The sequence below is a fragment of the Gambusia affinis genome, linkage group LG12 (assembly GCF_019740435.1).
Source record: "Gambusia affinis linkage group LG12, SWU_Gaff_1.0, whole genome shotgun sequence".
In the NCBI taxonomy this organism is placed as follows: domain Eukaryota; kingdom Metazoa; phylum Chordata; class Actinopteri; order Cyprinodontiformes; family Poeciliidae; genus Gambusia; species Gambusia affinis.
Genome location: NC_057879.1, coordinates 1,410,736 through 1,428,568, shown reverse-complemented (window position 1 = coordinate 1,428,568; position 17,833 = coordinate 1,410,736). Strand labels below are relative to the sequence as shown.

Genomic DNA, 17,833 nt, shown 5'->3' with positions numbered 1-17,833 from the left:
TGCCCTATTGGGTGGGGAAAGTTGTAGTGTTTATTTATTTATTCTCCCTACCTGTCTCAAACTAAATAACCACAATCCAAACTATCAAAACTCTATTCACTCTCTCAACTGACCGCAACTCGCCTACAACAACCCACATTTTGAATGAAGCCTGTGGGGTTTATAAACCCCGCGCCAAAATCTGAGCCATTTCCCGAAGCAGCCGGGCAACGAGGCTTCGGACGTCATCGTTTTCGGCTCCTCCCCTAAATGAAGCAAGCCTCGATACGCGCTTTACGGAAACGCCCCCTCCATTACTCGACACACGCCTCGAAGCCTCGGCTCATCACGTAACATCACTAGTCATTTTCTCTGATGAATCCCCTTTCCGATTGTTTGGGACATCTGGAAAACAGCTTGTTCGGAGAAGACGAGGTGAGCGCTACCACCAGTCTCGTCTCATGCCAACTGTAAAGCATCCTGAAACCATTCATGTGTGGGGTTGCTTCTCAGCCAAGGGAGTCAGCTCTCTCACAGTCTTACCTAAAACACAGCCATGAATAAAGAATGGTACCAGAATGTCCTCCAAGAGCAACTTCTCCCAACCGTCCAAGAGCAGTTTGGTGATGAACGATGCCTTTTCCAGCATGATGGAGCACCTTGCCATAAATCAAAGGTGATATCTAACTGGCTCAGGGAACAAAACATAGAGATTTTGGGTCCATGGCCTGGAAACTCCCCTGATCTTAATCCCATTGAAAACTTGTGGTCAATCATCAAGAGACGGGTGGACAAACAAAAACCTAGGAATTCTGACAAAATGCAAGCATTGATTGTGCAAGAATGGACTGCTATCAGTCAGGATTTGGTCCAGAAATTGATTGAGAGCATGCCAGGGAGAATTGCAGAGGTCCTGAAGAAGAGGGGTCAACACTGCAAATATTGACTTGCTGCATTAACTCATTCTAACTGTCATTAAAAGCTTTTGTTACTCATAATATGATTGTAATTGTATTTCTGTATGTGATGACAACATCTGACATACACACATGAAAACCAGAGGGCAGCAGATCATGTGAAAATATAATATTTGTGTCATCCTCAATACTTTTGGCCATGACTGTATATTTAGTGACAAATATAGAAACTTTATCTGGTTTATTGAAGATTTTGGCAACAAAATCAGAAGGCATCGATAGTCCTACAGCTACAGCGAGCGGTGAGAGCTGCCAATTGTCCCTTCCACCTCGGGAGCAGTTGCAGGCAGTTGATCTGACTGACAGCAGGCTGGTTGTGAGGCATCCTGCTGTAGAGTAGAGAGGAGACCCACTTCATTGTATTTGCACATTGCAACGGAATCACGCATGTGCAGCTTTGCACATCACGCGTTATATTAAACGCTCTGCATTTAATATAACATAAATATAGTTTTTCATGTTGCCCATTGATTTTTTTTAACTGAAATTGTTGCACCAAAAAGAAAAACCTGCATTTTATTTACACAGCATTGGTGTTCTGTTAAATAAAATAATAATGAATTTTATTTATAATGCCATTTATATGTCCAATTGAATTATGGTAAGCTACTGGATTGTAGTTGCAGCTGACTTGGGGCAGAATGACAGAAGCGCCATCAGTCAAATGAAAAATGAGGTGGATAAAATAAAAAAATAAGGGATTTGTTTCTTTTCTCTTCACTTTTTAAATGTATTTTTGAAGTATCGGATTGGGACTCGGCTGATGCCCAAAATTAAAATACTCTGACTTGGGACATCCCTAATTACAATATTGTCTTACTGAACTGTAACACAGTATAAGTTTAGGATGAAGTACTTCTGTAATAATTTGATCAACAATTGACAGTACCTCAGCAACATGCAAGGGCGTAGAGTGGCAGTTGTCCAATCGGACTCCATGGAAATATTTGGCAGTAATTTCAGTGTATTTCTGCATGTGCTCCCACAGGTAGGGGCAATCCTCAGGTCCTTTCCCATAGCGGAGTTTGACACTGTCCCCCCAGCAGATCAGCTCTCGACGCAGGTACACATTGGATCCTACACAGAAAATACAAATATCAACAACCCTAAAATATAGCTCACTATTTGACCAAAACCAACCTCTATTTTCTAGGTTGATGTTTGTGACTTCTACCTGGTTCAGCAAAGTTGCGCAGTGGATCATCGCCCATCACCCAGCCATTGTGAGCCAAGAAGTGGCACATCTTATCTGGTTGGTTTAAAAACTCCATCTCCTGCTCTAAAGTCATTTCCTCAAAGGGGAAGGTGAAATACCTGGAACAGAGGTATGATGATCCACATATCTTGGTTACATAAAGCTTTTACCAATCAGTGACATCCGGTTAGGTGAGGCAGTGCCTCACCTATAATCCCGTTAAGAAAAAATAAGCACATGAGAAGTAAAATAGATGCCAACAACAATGAGAGAAAATCAATTTGTCCACTTGAATTTTCTATAAATTGCTTTTTTTGTTGGTTATTTCAAAATTTATATGGTCAAAATTGCAGAATTTATGCATTGCCTCTTGAAATACATGAATAAAAACAGGGGTGAGGCAGTGCAGTGCCCCACCTCTGTGATACCGCTGTATCACACAAGTGAATGAATCAGGCAATTGGTGCATGCCCATTGCTGCCTGTCTTTATGTCGCCAATGTACTTATTTCATTACACATTTTCTATTTTTTTGACGACACAGTCTGTTTGATATATCTATGTGTGTGATCTATTCAGTCTCTCTCATCACTGTGCAGTGAAAATGTGGCGGGTGCGGGAGAAAGTACCTGTGCCTCACTAATAAAGGGCACTGCTATGGCCCATACGCACAACAAGCAACAGGTGCTCTTCTTCTACACATTGAAAAGACTCAAAATATTTAGGGGAAAAAGATACAGGTGGACCAGAACTGATCAAGGTCACTCTATGACTGACCAATTTTTGAAAATGAAAGAAAACTAGAAACAAAGATTTTTTTTGCAACAGAATGAGAGATATTTGTGGAAAAGGATAGCTACATGGACTTTGGACATCATATAAAATAAAGGTAAGATCATACACAATTTTCAATTTAAAAAAGAGAAATCAGCCAAAGAAAATCTTCAAATAATTAAAAAAATGTGACCTTATTTAATATTTTTTTAAATCTTTCTTGTCATTGTATTGTTCAATTAGTTATGGTCAAAATTAAAATATAGCTTCTATTCTGGATTTTGTATTTGTACATCTGACGCTGGTGGAATCTGTGCCTCACCAGTCATGAACCTCACCACACATCACTGTTGCAAATACAAGATGATTAGCTTTTAATCTTGCAAGTTTTAAAAGAAAAATAGCATTTGTTTCTAGCATAATGATGTACACATTAATGGTAATGCAAAACTGTCTCTAAAAGACAAAAATGTCCTTTCTACTTTTCCAGTGCTCCCTGCTTTGCTTACCATGTACTCTGTTCCTTCCCTATCAGTCATTACCTGGTGACAAGAGGTTCTTTCCTGGTAACAGGACCCAGTTTAGGGCCATGGTCAGCTAGACGTTCATACACTATATTCCCCACAACGCAGTTGACTGCCTAGCAAAAGGAATCACAAGACAGAGGAAACAAAGTCATGTGAATTCCCAATAATAAGACACAGCAGCAGGTCTAGCATTTTCATTTTGACCATTTAAAAATACATAAATATTGCAATCACACAGATATTTGACTCCAATAAAGGCCACAGTTTTTCTCATGTTTTCTCATCCAAATAACACCCATATTCCTATGAACAGCAGGGGCCTAATGCATAACACATGAGTGCGCACAAACAATGTGTGGCACCATATTTCACACACAAGTCGGCGTGTATAAAAATTAACTTTACGTAAACGTTTGCGTAAATATACGCACACTTTTTTGCCGCCATGAAAATGTTCGGCACCCATGCAAACTTTCTGTGGACAATATCAAACTACAAAATGTCAAAACTCACCTAAATAAACTGAAATCTGACTACATTCTGTGTTATTTAGACCAAGAAGCATCAAACCCGATGTTTTTCATGATTTTAGTATTTTATTGTTTAAACGTAAACAACCACATTTATCATCAGACAATAAGCTAACACGCACACAAAATAAAGAAAATAAAAGTATGTGAAAACCTTGCTCGAATGTAAATAGTACTTTTCCTCAGTTGTTGTCTCATAAAGATGTAACGCATTGGTCCGTGCACCGAAGTGCATCTATGGTGTAATTTCATTCTCACTAAAAGAAGAAAACGGAGTTGGATCAGCAAATTAACTCCAACCTGCTGATTAAAAATAATCAACAGGTTTGATTATTTTTAAGGTGATCAAGGTGTGTATGCAATACACAGCTCCGCAGCTACACGTATATAAGTAGTTGCGTAAAGGTGAGCCGTGTAATTGTGGAGCACTTTGGCTCTGATGGAGAACATCGCCAATGGAAGGAATCAGAGGGAACGATTGATCAGAGATCATATTGATCTGCTGGGAAATGTTGATGATGGTTTATGAGCATTTAGATTGCTCAGACTGATCATACTGGAGCTCTGAACAAAACTTAAAGAGCAGTGTGGTACCGGTCCAGCTGCTGTCAACCTTTAGTCGAGACGCCCGCTTTGTGAATGCGCCTATGTACATAAAGCATTCTAGTATTTAGAATAAACATCCACATTCCCCACTCAAAGGACTCTGACACGCCGTCTGTCTTTAAATCCCGGCTGAACGCGCTACTGTTCAAACAGGCATTTGCAGGATCTCTTTCTTTTTTTAATTTACTTTTTTTTTTTTATGTATTTTTATTTTTGTGAGGCGACACAAAGCTCCTTTTAAATAAAATATATAATTATTATTAGAAATACTTATACTGCTTCGAACAAGAACGTTGCCGTGTTTATTGCTTCAGGTGGTGGGAGATTTCTGGGTATTATACTAATTTACATATGTATTTATGGGTGGCAATAGGGCGGACCAGCAGCTGTGCTCTATTTCCTGCAAATCAGAATTTGCAGGAAATAGGATGCATAAAGTGTGCGTCCATGCGCATGACTTTATGCATCCAATTTTCTCTGCGCGCCGCACTTTTCTAAATTTTTCCGTACGCCAAGTCTTAGTGTGAAAACTGCGCACTCTTTTATGAATGAGGTCCCAGAACTTTAGGGGGTTTTCTGACAGAGAAGCCACCCAATGTACAAGTGTTATGATGTGTTTTTCATATTTAAATTAATCAGACAAATTAAGATATGTAGAAATCCAATCAGTCAGATAAATTCTTCTGTGTGTAAGCTGACCCGCCTTTAACCTTACCTGTTCCTGATGCTGGTGTATGATGCGGTACTGTTCTTCATTCATCTCAGTCAACTTCTGTTTCAGCCAACCACAGCACTCTCCAATGTGCTGTGGAGAGGAGCTGGAGAGAGATGGAACAAGAGGATAGGAATGAAGCAACAATATCAGACAAACATGTGTACATATCAATATGGATTGGATTACAAAGAATAATTCTCAAAGTATTTGCACTATATTTTTGTAATTATTAAGACACCTAAGATATGTGTGACTGTTTGAGGGTGTGGACAGGTGTCTCCTATACTGATAAGTTCAGACAGATGCCATTACTACATGTAATGAGTGGAGGGCAGAGGAGACTCTTAAAGAAGAAGCTACAGGTCTGTGAGAGCCAGAGATCTTGCTTATTTCTAATTAACCAAATACCGTACTTATTTTCCACCATGATTTGCAAATAAATCCTTAAAAAAAAACAAAAAAAACAGACAATGCGATTTTCTAGATATGTTTTCTCATTTTGTCTCTCATACCGGAGATCTACCTGTGATGTCAATTACAACCCTCTCATCTTTTTAAGTTGGAGAAATTGCACAATTGGTGGCTGACTAAATACTTTTCCCCAACTGTAGCAAGATTTTAGACCACAGTTTTCTTTGTATTAAAAAATGCTACTTTGACAGGAAGTGTAAAAATATTGCTGGGTAATTACATTATTGGAATGCTTTCACACACAACCGTACTCTCAAAAACAAAACAAAAAATAAATATCAATGTTTGCACTGTTGTTGAATCCCGATTAAGTAATCAGCCAGCGGATATCAAAACATCATGTAATGCTGGTCATATTTAGAAACAAAACCAAGGCATAGATTAAATCATAGGCAGCTTTTGGCCTATCAGACATTAAGGGACCCCATAAATGCTAATATTTTAACAAAGAGCACATATGGAATTTTAACATTGGTTTATTGAGAATCTCAATGCTGTTAAATTTGATTGAACCCTACCATAACCCTAAGCCTAAATTAAAAGATTTTAAATTGTTTAACATTTAAATTTAAGATTTTAAGGAGCTGGCAAGTTTACTTTGTAAAAATTATAGTTAGATTGTCTTATTACCTTAGCTACTATCTAGTGCTATGACTTTGTGTTTGAGCTTGGTTGGTTCAACAAATATCTCTCAGCAAATTACAATGATCACCGATTGCTTTGAAGTGCAGTCAGTTAAATTAGACCCCTTCTCCCAGATTTGACTAAATCTCTGTTGAAATGCTGTTTGTGGTGCTGATGAACTTCATAGAAACCCTTGTGGAAAAATATATTTAAGTATATTTTAAATATACTGTATTTTTCTGAAATACATTTTTAGTAGTGGATATACTTAAGATTATATTAATGTAAAATAAATATGTATATTTTTTAAATATTATGTTTATTAGATATTTCGAAAATTAATGCAGAAAAGAAAAAAGAGCAACAACAGGACAAAACTTATACAGCAAAGATACAGAAAACAGAAAAAACAGGAGGCATGTACATAAGTTACAGAAATTATATGAGAAAAGTAACCAATTTATATATAAACTGAAAGATATACATCATTCAGGTTCACATTACTGGTCTTTTAAATTTGAAATATTCAAAAATACATTCCCATCTCTTTTTAAATGAATAGAATTTTCCATTAAGACAGTATCGCAATCTTTCTAATATAATAACTTCAGAAATTAAGTTTTTCCATAGTTGGAATGAAGGGACATTGCAACTAACCCACTTAAGTATTATCGACTTTCTGGCCAACATCAGAAAGTCGATGTTGGCACAGTCTCTTTGTGAGTATCCAGGTGACTGGTTATGAACCCAAGGAGACACAGGAATAGGCTAGGGAGAAGTGTTTGTCCTACAGCAGTGGGAATTTTCCGACATACTGCTCGCCAGAATGCCTCTATAATTTTGTACTCCCATAAACAGTGAATTCTAGTCCCTGTAGTTACTTTACATTTGGGACAATTTGATGATGAACTTCTTGGTGTGTACTTGCTATATATGTATGGAGATATGTATACATTGTGTAAAATATTATATTGCATTTCTTTATATCAGTTACATACTGAGATTCTGGAAGGGAGAGTCAAAATGTCTTCCCATGCTTCCGAATCAATTGTGCTTTCCAGAGTTATGTTCCAGGTTGACCTTAAAGTTTCCATACTGTCTTTCTTTAGGGCTTATAATTCAGCATAGAATCTTGACACAAATTTCCCACGTTTATGAAAATCAAGAATAGTTTTTTCCATATATAATAGTCCCCTGGGTACTCTAGTGAGTCCATTTTTGCCTTAACGTAATGGCTTAGCTGAAGATATTTATAAAAGTCCCTGAAGAAAATGTCATATTTGTCCTCAAATGTCTTGAAGTTTCCATTATGCCATAGATCATGTAACCTAGTAATGCTAGCATCTTGCCAAGACCTAAGATCAGGACCAGTGCCCTCTACTGTTAAATCCGGGTTGTCTACCAATGTCGTCAAAGATGAAATTTTTTTTATTCTGTCCAAACATTTTTCTCAGAATGCCCCATGCCTTAATAGTATTAGTAATTAGAAAATTATCTTTGACAATGACTGGGAGTTCCCAGTTTTGTTTAACAGATTTATAAAGTGATAGTGTTTAACAAACACTTTCCTCAATCTCAAGCCACAGATGCTTGCTTTTGGGTAGCGCACAGTGAAATAATTTTTGCATGTGAAGACAGTACACAGTTCTCAACCTTGAGCAGGCCCCATTCACCCAAGGTTCTGGGAAGTTGTAAGACTTCAGTTTTAATTTTAGGTTTTCTGTCTGCCCAAATAAATTCTGATATTGCTTTATTGATCCGAGCTAAATCTTTGGAGTCAAACAAAAACAACTTAGACACTGGATAAATTAACTTAGGGAGAATTATCATCTTAATAAGGTAAACTGTTCCCAGAAAGGAACAGTTTACCAACTTATCCTTAATATGAATAATCATAGGATGGATGTTTTCGGGGTACAGCTGGCTAGTTCGTGGTGCATCTATGCACCACAAATCTGGAACAAACTTCCAGAAAACTGTAAAACAGCTGAAACACTAACTTTCTTTAAATCTCAACTAAAAACCCACTTGTTTAGAGTTGTATTTGAAACGTAATCAATTACAAATTTATTGACGGAATTTGACTTAATGTTGTGTTTTGATTATTGATTCTATGTTGCATTGTGTTTTTGTGTTTGATTTGATGTAAAGCACTTTGAAATGCCTTGTTGCTAAAATGTGCTATACAAATAAAATCTGATTGATTGATTGATTGATTGATTGATAGTTCTAGGTGTAAGGCGTATTCATTGATATTTTAATCCTTTAGTAACACATCGAAATGGCTTGATGAATGCTGGTTCTTCCTGGTCACAGGCATTTAAGGACATTGTTTCTGATTTTCCATAATTTACCTTACCAAATTTGTTGACAGTCAATTAGAGCAAGAATAGAATTCACAGGTTAAAAGAATATCAAAGTTAAAAGAATATCAGCAGCATATAATAATATTTTATACAATTTTGTTCCTATTAATATACCTTTAATATAATTGCTTTGTCTAATTGCAATTGCAAGTGTCTCAATAGCCAAGGAGAAAAGTAGCAGAGAAAGAGGGCTTCCCTGTACCGTTGCAGACAAGAGGCCATTTGTCAAGACTGATGCTGTGGGCTTTTTATAAAGAAGTTTTACCCAGTTTATAAACTTTTCTCCAAGTCCAAATCTTCTAAGCACTTTAAACATATACTCCAATTTGACACGATAGAAGGCCTTTTCAGCATCCATTGAGACAAAGATGCCTGGTATTTGTGTCCGATTAAGGTGTTGAATAATATTGATAAGTTGTCTGGAATTATTTGATGACAGACGCTCCTTTATAAAGCCAGCTTGGTCGGTATTGACTATGTTAGACACTACCTTTTCCAATCTAGTGGCCAAAATCTTGGATAAAATCTTCATGTCAACACCAAGTAAACTAATTGGTCAATATGATCAACATTGTTCTGGGTCTTTATCTTTTTATGGGATTACAATCATATTGTCATATACATAATATGAGGTAGTTTAGATTTTTAAAGAGATGTATTAAAGACTCATTGTAATAATGGGCTAATTTTGCCTTTTAGAGTTTTAAAAAATTCAAAAGCATAACTATCACCTGGACAGTTACCAGATTGGAGTGAAGAGAAGGCCTTTTTGATTTCTAGAATTGTTAAAATAAATATGTTTTAAAATCATGGTCCTAATTCTCTTTAAAAATGTCTTTTGGTACACGTTTTAGAAGAATATTTTTCAAAAATATACTTAAAATTTTAATCAAACATATTACTAAAATTATACTTTGGACAATTCTGTTGAAAATACTCTTGGCATGCATTTGTAAAAATGTACATTTTAAATATACAATTTAAAAATATATTACAAGTATATATAAACAATACTTTTATGAAATTGTACTTTGGGTAATATTTTCAAGTAGGTTCTGTATATATTTTCATAAACCTTAGTTAATCTCAAAATAAATAAATTTCAATAACATTTTTAAGTACTTTGTAAATAGTGTCTAATTATATTTCAATGAAACACTTTCAGTGTTTACATACATGCTACTTTATGCTAACTAAGTAAGTCTTACCAGGTGCCTTAATTTTTTACTATTTTGTTGAAATGGCAAAAAAAAAAAAAAAAAAAAAAATATCCTTATAGTGAAACACTATTTAGCAAAGTAATAAATAATTTATTTATTACACATTAATAACAAATAGTTAATTTGTTAATTAAAAGTTTGATGCCTCAAAACAACAGTTCAGTGACAGGATCAAAAGCAAAAACTGTTAATTTAGTGCTTAATGCTAAATTTAGAATTTATCTTTAGTTTTACATCTCTGAAGATATGTTTTTCTCAGCTCTTTAAAACACAGAAGCTGTCTTTACATAGACAACAGCATCACCATGAAGCTATTTTTTACTTGCACAATATTACCTTAAAAGTAGAGAGCACCTCGGAAATAGTCAATAGTTTTGGTAAATTCAAGCTGGTGACCTCGTAGTCCGATTTTAGATAACACAGCAGGACAAGAACTGGATGGAAATAAAATGTGGACAAAGCCTGCTAAAGTGTTGCTGGCTGGTGGTTGGTTTGCTTAAAAATGCTTGTTGGATCTATTTATGTTTTATTTCTTTATCAACTATAATTTTGTTAGTTTATTCTTAGTTTACTTTATTTATTTTTTGCATTATTTATTTTTGTTATTTATTTTCTAAGTAAGAAGTATCTCTATCTCAAACAGTATATTATTGTTGACAATTTTAATTTTACAAAACTAACATTGAATATGACACTTCAGCCATTCTGTTGTTTTCTGTATATCACTGGATTGTCTCTTCAATTTCAGACTTATAGAAATCAAGGCTATCTCGTATGAAAATGCGCAAAGCACCCAGGTTACAAACAACACATTGGATTCAAATGTCTTTAGTTTTGTCTGCAAGCTGGATAATTGCAAGTTGATATTTTTGGATGCAGTGACGTAGGACCAGTGTTCCCCAGACCTCGGCCTGATCTCATGGGTTATCTTATACCAGTGGTGTCCAAAAATCAGTCCTGGAGGGCAGGCATCCTGCATGTGTTAGTTGTCTCGCTGGTTCAACACACCTGGATCAAATGGTGGCTCATTAGAAGACCTCAAGAGACATGCTGAGAAAGAAGTTACTACCACCAGACAGAGAACTAGAACATTCTGGAAGCCGCTCTGCATTTCAACGGTGATGGGATGGCACTGGCACTCTTAAGTATGTCTGGATGGAATCCTCATTTATTAGCATACAAGCTAAAGATGCCTTGAAATGTAAAGGTTTCACCTTCTTCAAGAAGTGAAAAAACACTTGGTATCATGTTGAGAAAAAGTCTTATGTAGACGCCTGTCTACATAAGACCTCACAGCTCACAGTGTAGGTCAGAGCAAATAAGAATCATGAGGTAGAAGAAACTACCCAACAAGCTCAGAGACAGAATTGTGGCAAGGCACAGATCTGGCCAAGGTTACAAAAGAATTTCTGGAGCACTTGAGGTTCCTAAGAGCACAGTGGCCTCCATAATGCTTACATGGAAGAAGCTTGGGACGACCAGAACTCTTCCAACCTGGCTGTACAGCCACACTCGGCAATCGTGAGAGAAGAGCGTTGGTGGGAGAGGTAAAGGAGAAGCCAAAGATCACTGTGTCTGAGCTCCAGCAATGCAGTAGTTCCACAAAATCAACAATCACTGCAGCCCTCAACCAGTCGGGGCTTTGCTAAAAGAGTGGCCTGACGGAAGCCTTTCCTCAGTGCCAGACGTGAAAGAGTTTACCAAAAAATCATAAAAAACTCTTAGACAAAGAAATAAGATTCTTTGGTCTGATAAGATGAAGATTGAACATTTGGTGTTAATTCTAAGTGGTATGTGTGGAGAAAACCAGACTCTGGTCAAAACCTGCCCAATACAATCCCAACAGTGAAACATGGTGGTGGTGGCAGCATCATGCTATGGAAGTGTTTTTCAGCTGCCGGACGACTGGTTGCTCAGGACTTCCGATTGGGCTGAAGATTCACCTTCTGACAAGACATGACACGAAGCACACAGCTAAAATAGCAAAGAAATGGCTTTGGAACAACTCTGTGACCCTTCCTGACCTGACCCCTGACCTAATAAACCCAGTTGAGCATCTCTGAAAATGGCTCCACCAATGTTCAAGATCCAAACTGATGGAAGTGGAGAGGATCTGCAGGAAGAGGTAGAGGATCCTAAAATCCAGGTGTGAAAACCTTGAGGCAACATTCCCAAGAAGACTCATGGCTGTGCTAGCTCAAAAGGGTGCGTCTGCGCAATACTGAGCAAAGGCTCTGGGGCCTCATGCATAAAAGAGTGTGCAGTTTTCACACTAAAACTTGGCGTATGGAAAAATTTAGAAAAGTGTGGCTCACAAAAAAATCGGAAACATAAAGCCGTGCACACGCACATGGCTGCACACCTTTCCTTTATTAATCCTAATTTAAGGAAAATAGAGCCCAGCTGCTGATCCGCCCTGTCACCACCCTTAAATACTTAGGTAAATTAGTATAAATTCCCAGATGTCTGCCACCACATGAAGCAGTAACCATGGCAATGTCCTTGTTTGTAGCAGTATAAGTATTTATAATAATCATAATTCTATACCTTATCTAAAATGTGCTTTCAGGGCACAAAGTCACCTCACAAAAACAAAAATAATACATTTTATAGAAAAATAAATCCAAACTAGAAAAATTGCTGTTCCTAGCGAAAAAGCCTTGAGAATGCATATTTGCAGAATGATTGCTACAGAAAATGCAAGAAAAAGCAGAATAAAGCATAAGAATAGTAGAATCATGTGCAGAAGTTGTAAATTTACAGAATAATGATGCTTTCTGTCCATAAAGGCGCATTCACAAAGCAGGCAGCTCAACTGAAGGATGACTACTGTTGTAGCGTTACCGTACGGCTCCTTTTTTAAGTTTTGCTCAGAGCTCCAGGATGATCAGTCCAGCCCATCTAAAGGCTAATAAACCATCATGAACATTTCCCAGCAGATCAATATAATCTCTGATCAATCGCTCCCTCCATTGGCGATGTTCTCCACTATAGCCAAAGCACTCCACAATTACGTAGTGCTGCGTAATTGTGGCAAAGCGCAAAGGTGTGCCCCTTTGCGCAGCTACTTATGTACGTGTGATTGTATACACACCTTGATCACCTTAAGATAATCAAACTTGTTTGGAGTTAATCTGCTGGTCCAACCTTGTTTACTTTTTTTTAGTGAGAATGAAATTACCCCATAGATGCATTTTATGAGCTTCAGCGCACAGACCAATGTTACATCTTTATGAGACAAAAACTGAGGGAAAGTGCTATTTACATTTGAGTGAAGTTTTCATGTCCTTTTATTTTTGCTTTCTTTATTTTGTCTGCGTGTTAACTTAGAATAAATGCGGTTCAGTTTCCTCGTTTACATTTAAACAATGAAATATTAAAACCATGAAAAAAACATTGGGTTTGATGCTTCTTGGTCTAAATAATTGAATTTTGTAAGATTCCAGTGTATTTAGCAGTGACGTATGGTCAGGGGAGGCAGAGCAATATGAAATAATTTATATTGCTATTTTCACCCTGTGGTTTGTACTATAAAGTACCTATTTTTCATTTAGCTTAACCAATTCTGATTATTTTTTCTTCAAAATTGCTGAATTTTCACATTTTCCATTCAAATTCTAGGAAGCTGACCCTCACCTGGGATTGCGCAACTTCTGGCTGACTGCGCTGCCTGTCATTCTGTGAGAGTATGTTGCTCCTGTCTGTACATCGCCAATTAAATGGATAAAAAACATTTAATGCATTTAAGCTCATGTATATAATGTAAAGTGCTTTTTTTCACCAACTGTGTGTGTAATGTCTTTCATGTGCTGAGGAGTGATCATAAACGGCAGAGAACAGACTTGAGATGAGCCAGGCAGTTTTCTTGTCTTATGGCAGGGGGTGCTCATGATCCCAGACATTGTGACTCCACAACGGTAGAGTAAGAAACAGTAATAGGGCAGCGATATATTTATAGTTTTCTCCTCCTACCACAGCAATCGCTTATTAATAATTGCAAAATAAACATTAAGCCTAAAACCATACCACTGCTCTTTGTGTGGTAAATATTTGAGTGTGGGTTTTTTTGTGGCATTGTTGTCAGTTGCTATGGCAACTGTCTGCGTGCAACTGCGCTGATACTGAGAGCAAGAAAGAAGTTTATATAAAAAAACATGTATATAAAATGCAAATTTTCTGGCAAAAAAACTCTATTTTATCTAAATTACAACACTATGCAGTAACTACAATCTTCTACCAATCCCAAAGCTGTAAAGACTCTTGAAGCCCTAAAATTGTTTAACCATATTCCCTGAAACACTGTCTCATCTCTGTGCTCCATGTATTATATGTAGGCCTGTCACGATAAACAATAAATCAATTAATCGTACGATAAATTAAAACTATGGATTTCATTTTAATTATTGGCTTTATCGTCTCTTCCGGTCTTTTTCTCTTTCTGTTGATGACACTGAATGAAAAAAGGCTCAACTCCGGCGCTCTCCACTGACCCTCTCTTCCTCATATCCTTAGTGTAATGCCCAGCGCACACTACCCCATCTTAGAGTTGTCGGCGATTGTCGGCCCATTTTCAAAACTTGAGAGATCACACATTAGCCAACAGAAATCCTAGGTATAACTCAGGGGTGGGCAACTCCAGGCCTTGAGGGCCAGTGTCCTGCAACTTTTAGATGTATCTCTACTTCAACATACCTGAGTCAAATAATGAGGTCATCATCAGGACTATGGAGAACTTGACTGCACTGAGGAGGAGATTTAGCTGTTGGATTCAAATGTGTTGGACCAGAGAGACATCTAAGAGTTGCAGGACACCGGCCCTCGAGGACCAGGATTGCCCACCCCTGGTATAACTGTTAGATTGTGCCGTGTGGTGTCCAACAATGGGCACAAAACCCAGTTAACTAATTTTAAAACCAGGCATTAATCAATGCTTTACTACAATCTACCTGCAACGCATGTGGCTCTAGTGTCAACGTAATGTTCTGACTGAATGAATATCACTATAACCTATTTATGTCACGTTAACAAAGAACAACTGGGGTCGTGCTGTGGTGGCGCAGGGGGTTAGCACACCCCACATTTGGAGGCCTTAGTCCTCAACGCAGACAATGTGGGTTCGAGTCCCGGTCCCGACCTTTGCCGCATGTCTTCCTCCCTCTCCACACCCTCTCTCTCTCTAGTGTCGCAAAAATACGAGCCACTAGCGCTGCAAAATCTCTTCGGAGAGAAGAAAAAAAAAGATTAAAAAAAACCAAAACAAATAACAGCTGAAAAGTTACCGGGTTTATAAACTACATAGCAATTTCGCTCCAACTTCTGCCCTTGTCATTTCTATACTCATTGCACGAAATGTTTTGTAAACATTAATGTTGTTTCCACATATCATCTCCAATGTCCGCTGGACTTCAGGTTGCCGTATCAGCTGTTTGGGATTCCCCTCTGTAATTTCCCCTCAGAAAGCACGGAGGAGAATCCGCTTTCTGATTGGCTATCTGTCACATTCAACAGGCTGCGCTAACGCTCCCAGTCCAAGAAAACCCCTGATTTAGATCAGAGTGGCCACAACGATCTAACGTAGTACACCACACACTACAGGATGATTGGTTACGAAATCACAAGCGACAATCTTAGAACACCCAGAGTTCTAAGATTGTCGTAAGGGGAAAATGTATGTGTGAACTAATGTGTAGTGTGCCCATATTCTCAATTTAAATCTAATGATTACTGAAGGACAACATAGTATAGAGACTTCATAATCTGCACTCTTTTGATTGAATGCAGTATTTATATATACGCTGGTGTTTTTATTCAAGTACATTTTTGTTAGTGAAGACTGAGAATCCATTTTATTTTTGTTTTTGGTTGTTTTATTTATTTTATCAGTGTTCTTTTAAAAATAAAGTGTATCTATCTTTGGCAGGAAATCACAAGCATTATTACGTCATTTCCATTAAATCAGTGTAAAAAAGTCTTCAAACAATATTATTGTTTATCGCAATAATTTTGAGACAATTAATTGCTCAGCAAAATTTGTTATTGTGACAGGCCTAATTATACTTTCTATTGTTTTTATTCTTAGAAACCCCATTTTATTCATTTTCCCCCATTTTATACACTGTATTGACATTTTGATGCAATAAAAAAAAAAGGGAAAAAAAAGTGGTTTTGAGCTGTACTTTAACGGTTTTTCCCTTTAATGTGGAGCATAGCACGAAATTAATAATATTTACATGTCCAGGTTTGATCGAGTTAACAGAGATAGTCTAAGCTGGCAGCATGACTATGCATGACATAAAAGAAATGGTCTTTTTGCCCTCCAGGGTTGTCCGCATACGCAAAATTTCCTCATGCAAACAATAAAATGCAGGCAGTCTATTATTGGAAATTTGATTATGATTAAGTCAGTGCCTCACCAGCTATGAACCTCTGCACGTCACTGGTATTTAGGATAATTTTGACGCTTTGTAGTTTGATATTGTCCACAGAAAAAGTTTGCGTGGCTGCCAACCATTTTCACGCCAGGGAAAAAGTGTGCGTATATTTATGCAAAATTTGACACAAAGTGAATGTGTCAAATATGGCGCCAGACAATTTTTGTGCCATTTTTGTGCTTTATGCATGAGGCCCCTGAATACTTATGACCATGTGATATTTCTGTGGGAGGTGAGCTTATAAATTTGTTATATTTCTGGGGGCTTTTATATCAAGATGCATGCTGAGTGTGCATTAATGACAAATATTAACTTTTTTGAGTTTAGAAAATGGCTACAATGATGCAGTGAAAATTTAAAGAGGTCTAATTACGTCACATACTCACTACATACATACTACATACATATGCAGTTTTTTACATAAACTTAACCTGGTTCTAAGCTTTGTATGCCAAAGCGACTTTGATATTATGAGGATGCTTTTGTAAGAATTGTTTTCATTTTAAATATATTTTTTGCATTCTAAGTAAATCAATATGAAAGATGAAGCCAGTGACCAGGAATTACAAACATCATAAAATTTTCTGTGCTCTTTAAAATACAAGTACTTTCTCTGATGGGGTGCTCAAGGCCAGTCATCGAGAGCTACTGTCTTGCAACTTCTAGATGCATCTCTACTCCAACAGGCTGGGATCAAATGGCTGAATTCCCTCAACAGCATGAATTCAGCTCTGACCAGGCCTGGTAACGAGCCATGCATTTGATTCAGGTGTGTTGGAGCAGGATGCATCTGAAAGTTGCGTGAGGGTAGCTCTCAAGGACTGGACTTGAGCACACCTGTTCTATTGTTCTGTATTGTACGTTTCTGTAAAGTTCAGTGGTGCAGTGAATGGGAATGTTCTGTTGTTGATCCTCACTGTTCTTAAGAAGGAGAAATGTCAGTTTGTCTTGAGTAATACTGGAATGTTGTGAGACTGAATTAACAATATTCTGTCCTTGGTGAAAAATTTTTCACATTTCCTCTAAAGTGTATTTTTTATTATTGTGCTAGTTTGTATAAGCACTGTCTTTACAGTGAAAATACTTGCACTCACACACACACACCACGAACTGTTTTCCTCACACACATATGCAATCTGTAAACCTCATCTGCCATTATTTATCTTGTATTATAAACCTACTAACACATATATAATCAATTTCCTAACATTCTTGTATATTCTGTATAATCTGTGCATATAGCTCCCATATTTATATTTATATTTAGTCTTGTACACCTGTAAATAAATATTTATATCCTGTATAGCACTTCTGGATAGATGCAAACTACATTTCGTTGCTTGTACTTGTGACAGTGCAATGACAATAAAGTTGAATTCTATTCTATTCTATAAATTTTTGATATGACAGTTTGTACAA

The 17,833-nt window shown here is 37.1% G+C and overlaps 1 protein-coding gene across 4 annotated transcripts in view; it reads right to left on the bottom strand.

Annotated features, from left to right (window-relative positions):
- agla (amylo-alpha-1, 6-glucosidase, 4-alpha-glucanotransferase a) overlaps positions 1 to 17,833 on the bottom strand; it is a 104,850-nt gene that overhangs the window by 37,900 nt on the left and 49,117 nt on the right. For all 4 annotated transcript variants that reach the window (XM_044133436.1, XM_044133435.1, XM_044133434.1 and 1 more), the window contains 4 exons: positions 5,303 to 5,405; positions 3,467 to 3,564; positions 2,131 to 2,270; positions 1,846 to 2,033 (listed from right to left, as the gene is read on the bottom strand). In XM_044133436.1, coding sequence (XP_043989371.1) covers positions 1,846 to 2,033; positions 2,131 to 2,270; positions 3,467 to 3,564; positions 5,303 to 5,405 — 529 coding nt within the window. The remainder of the gene's footprint in view (positions 1 to 1,845; positions 2,034 to 2,130; positions 2,271 to 3,466; positions 3,565 to 5,302; positions 5,406 to 17,833) is intronic.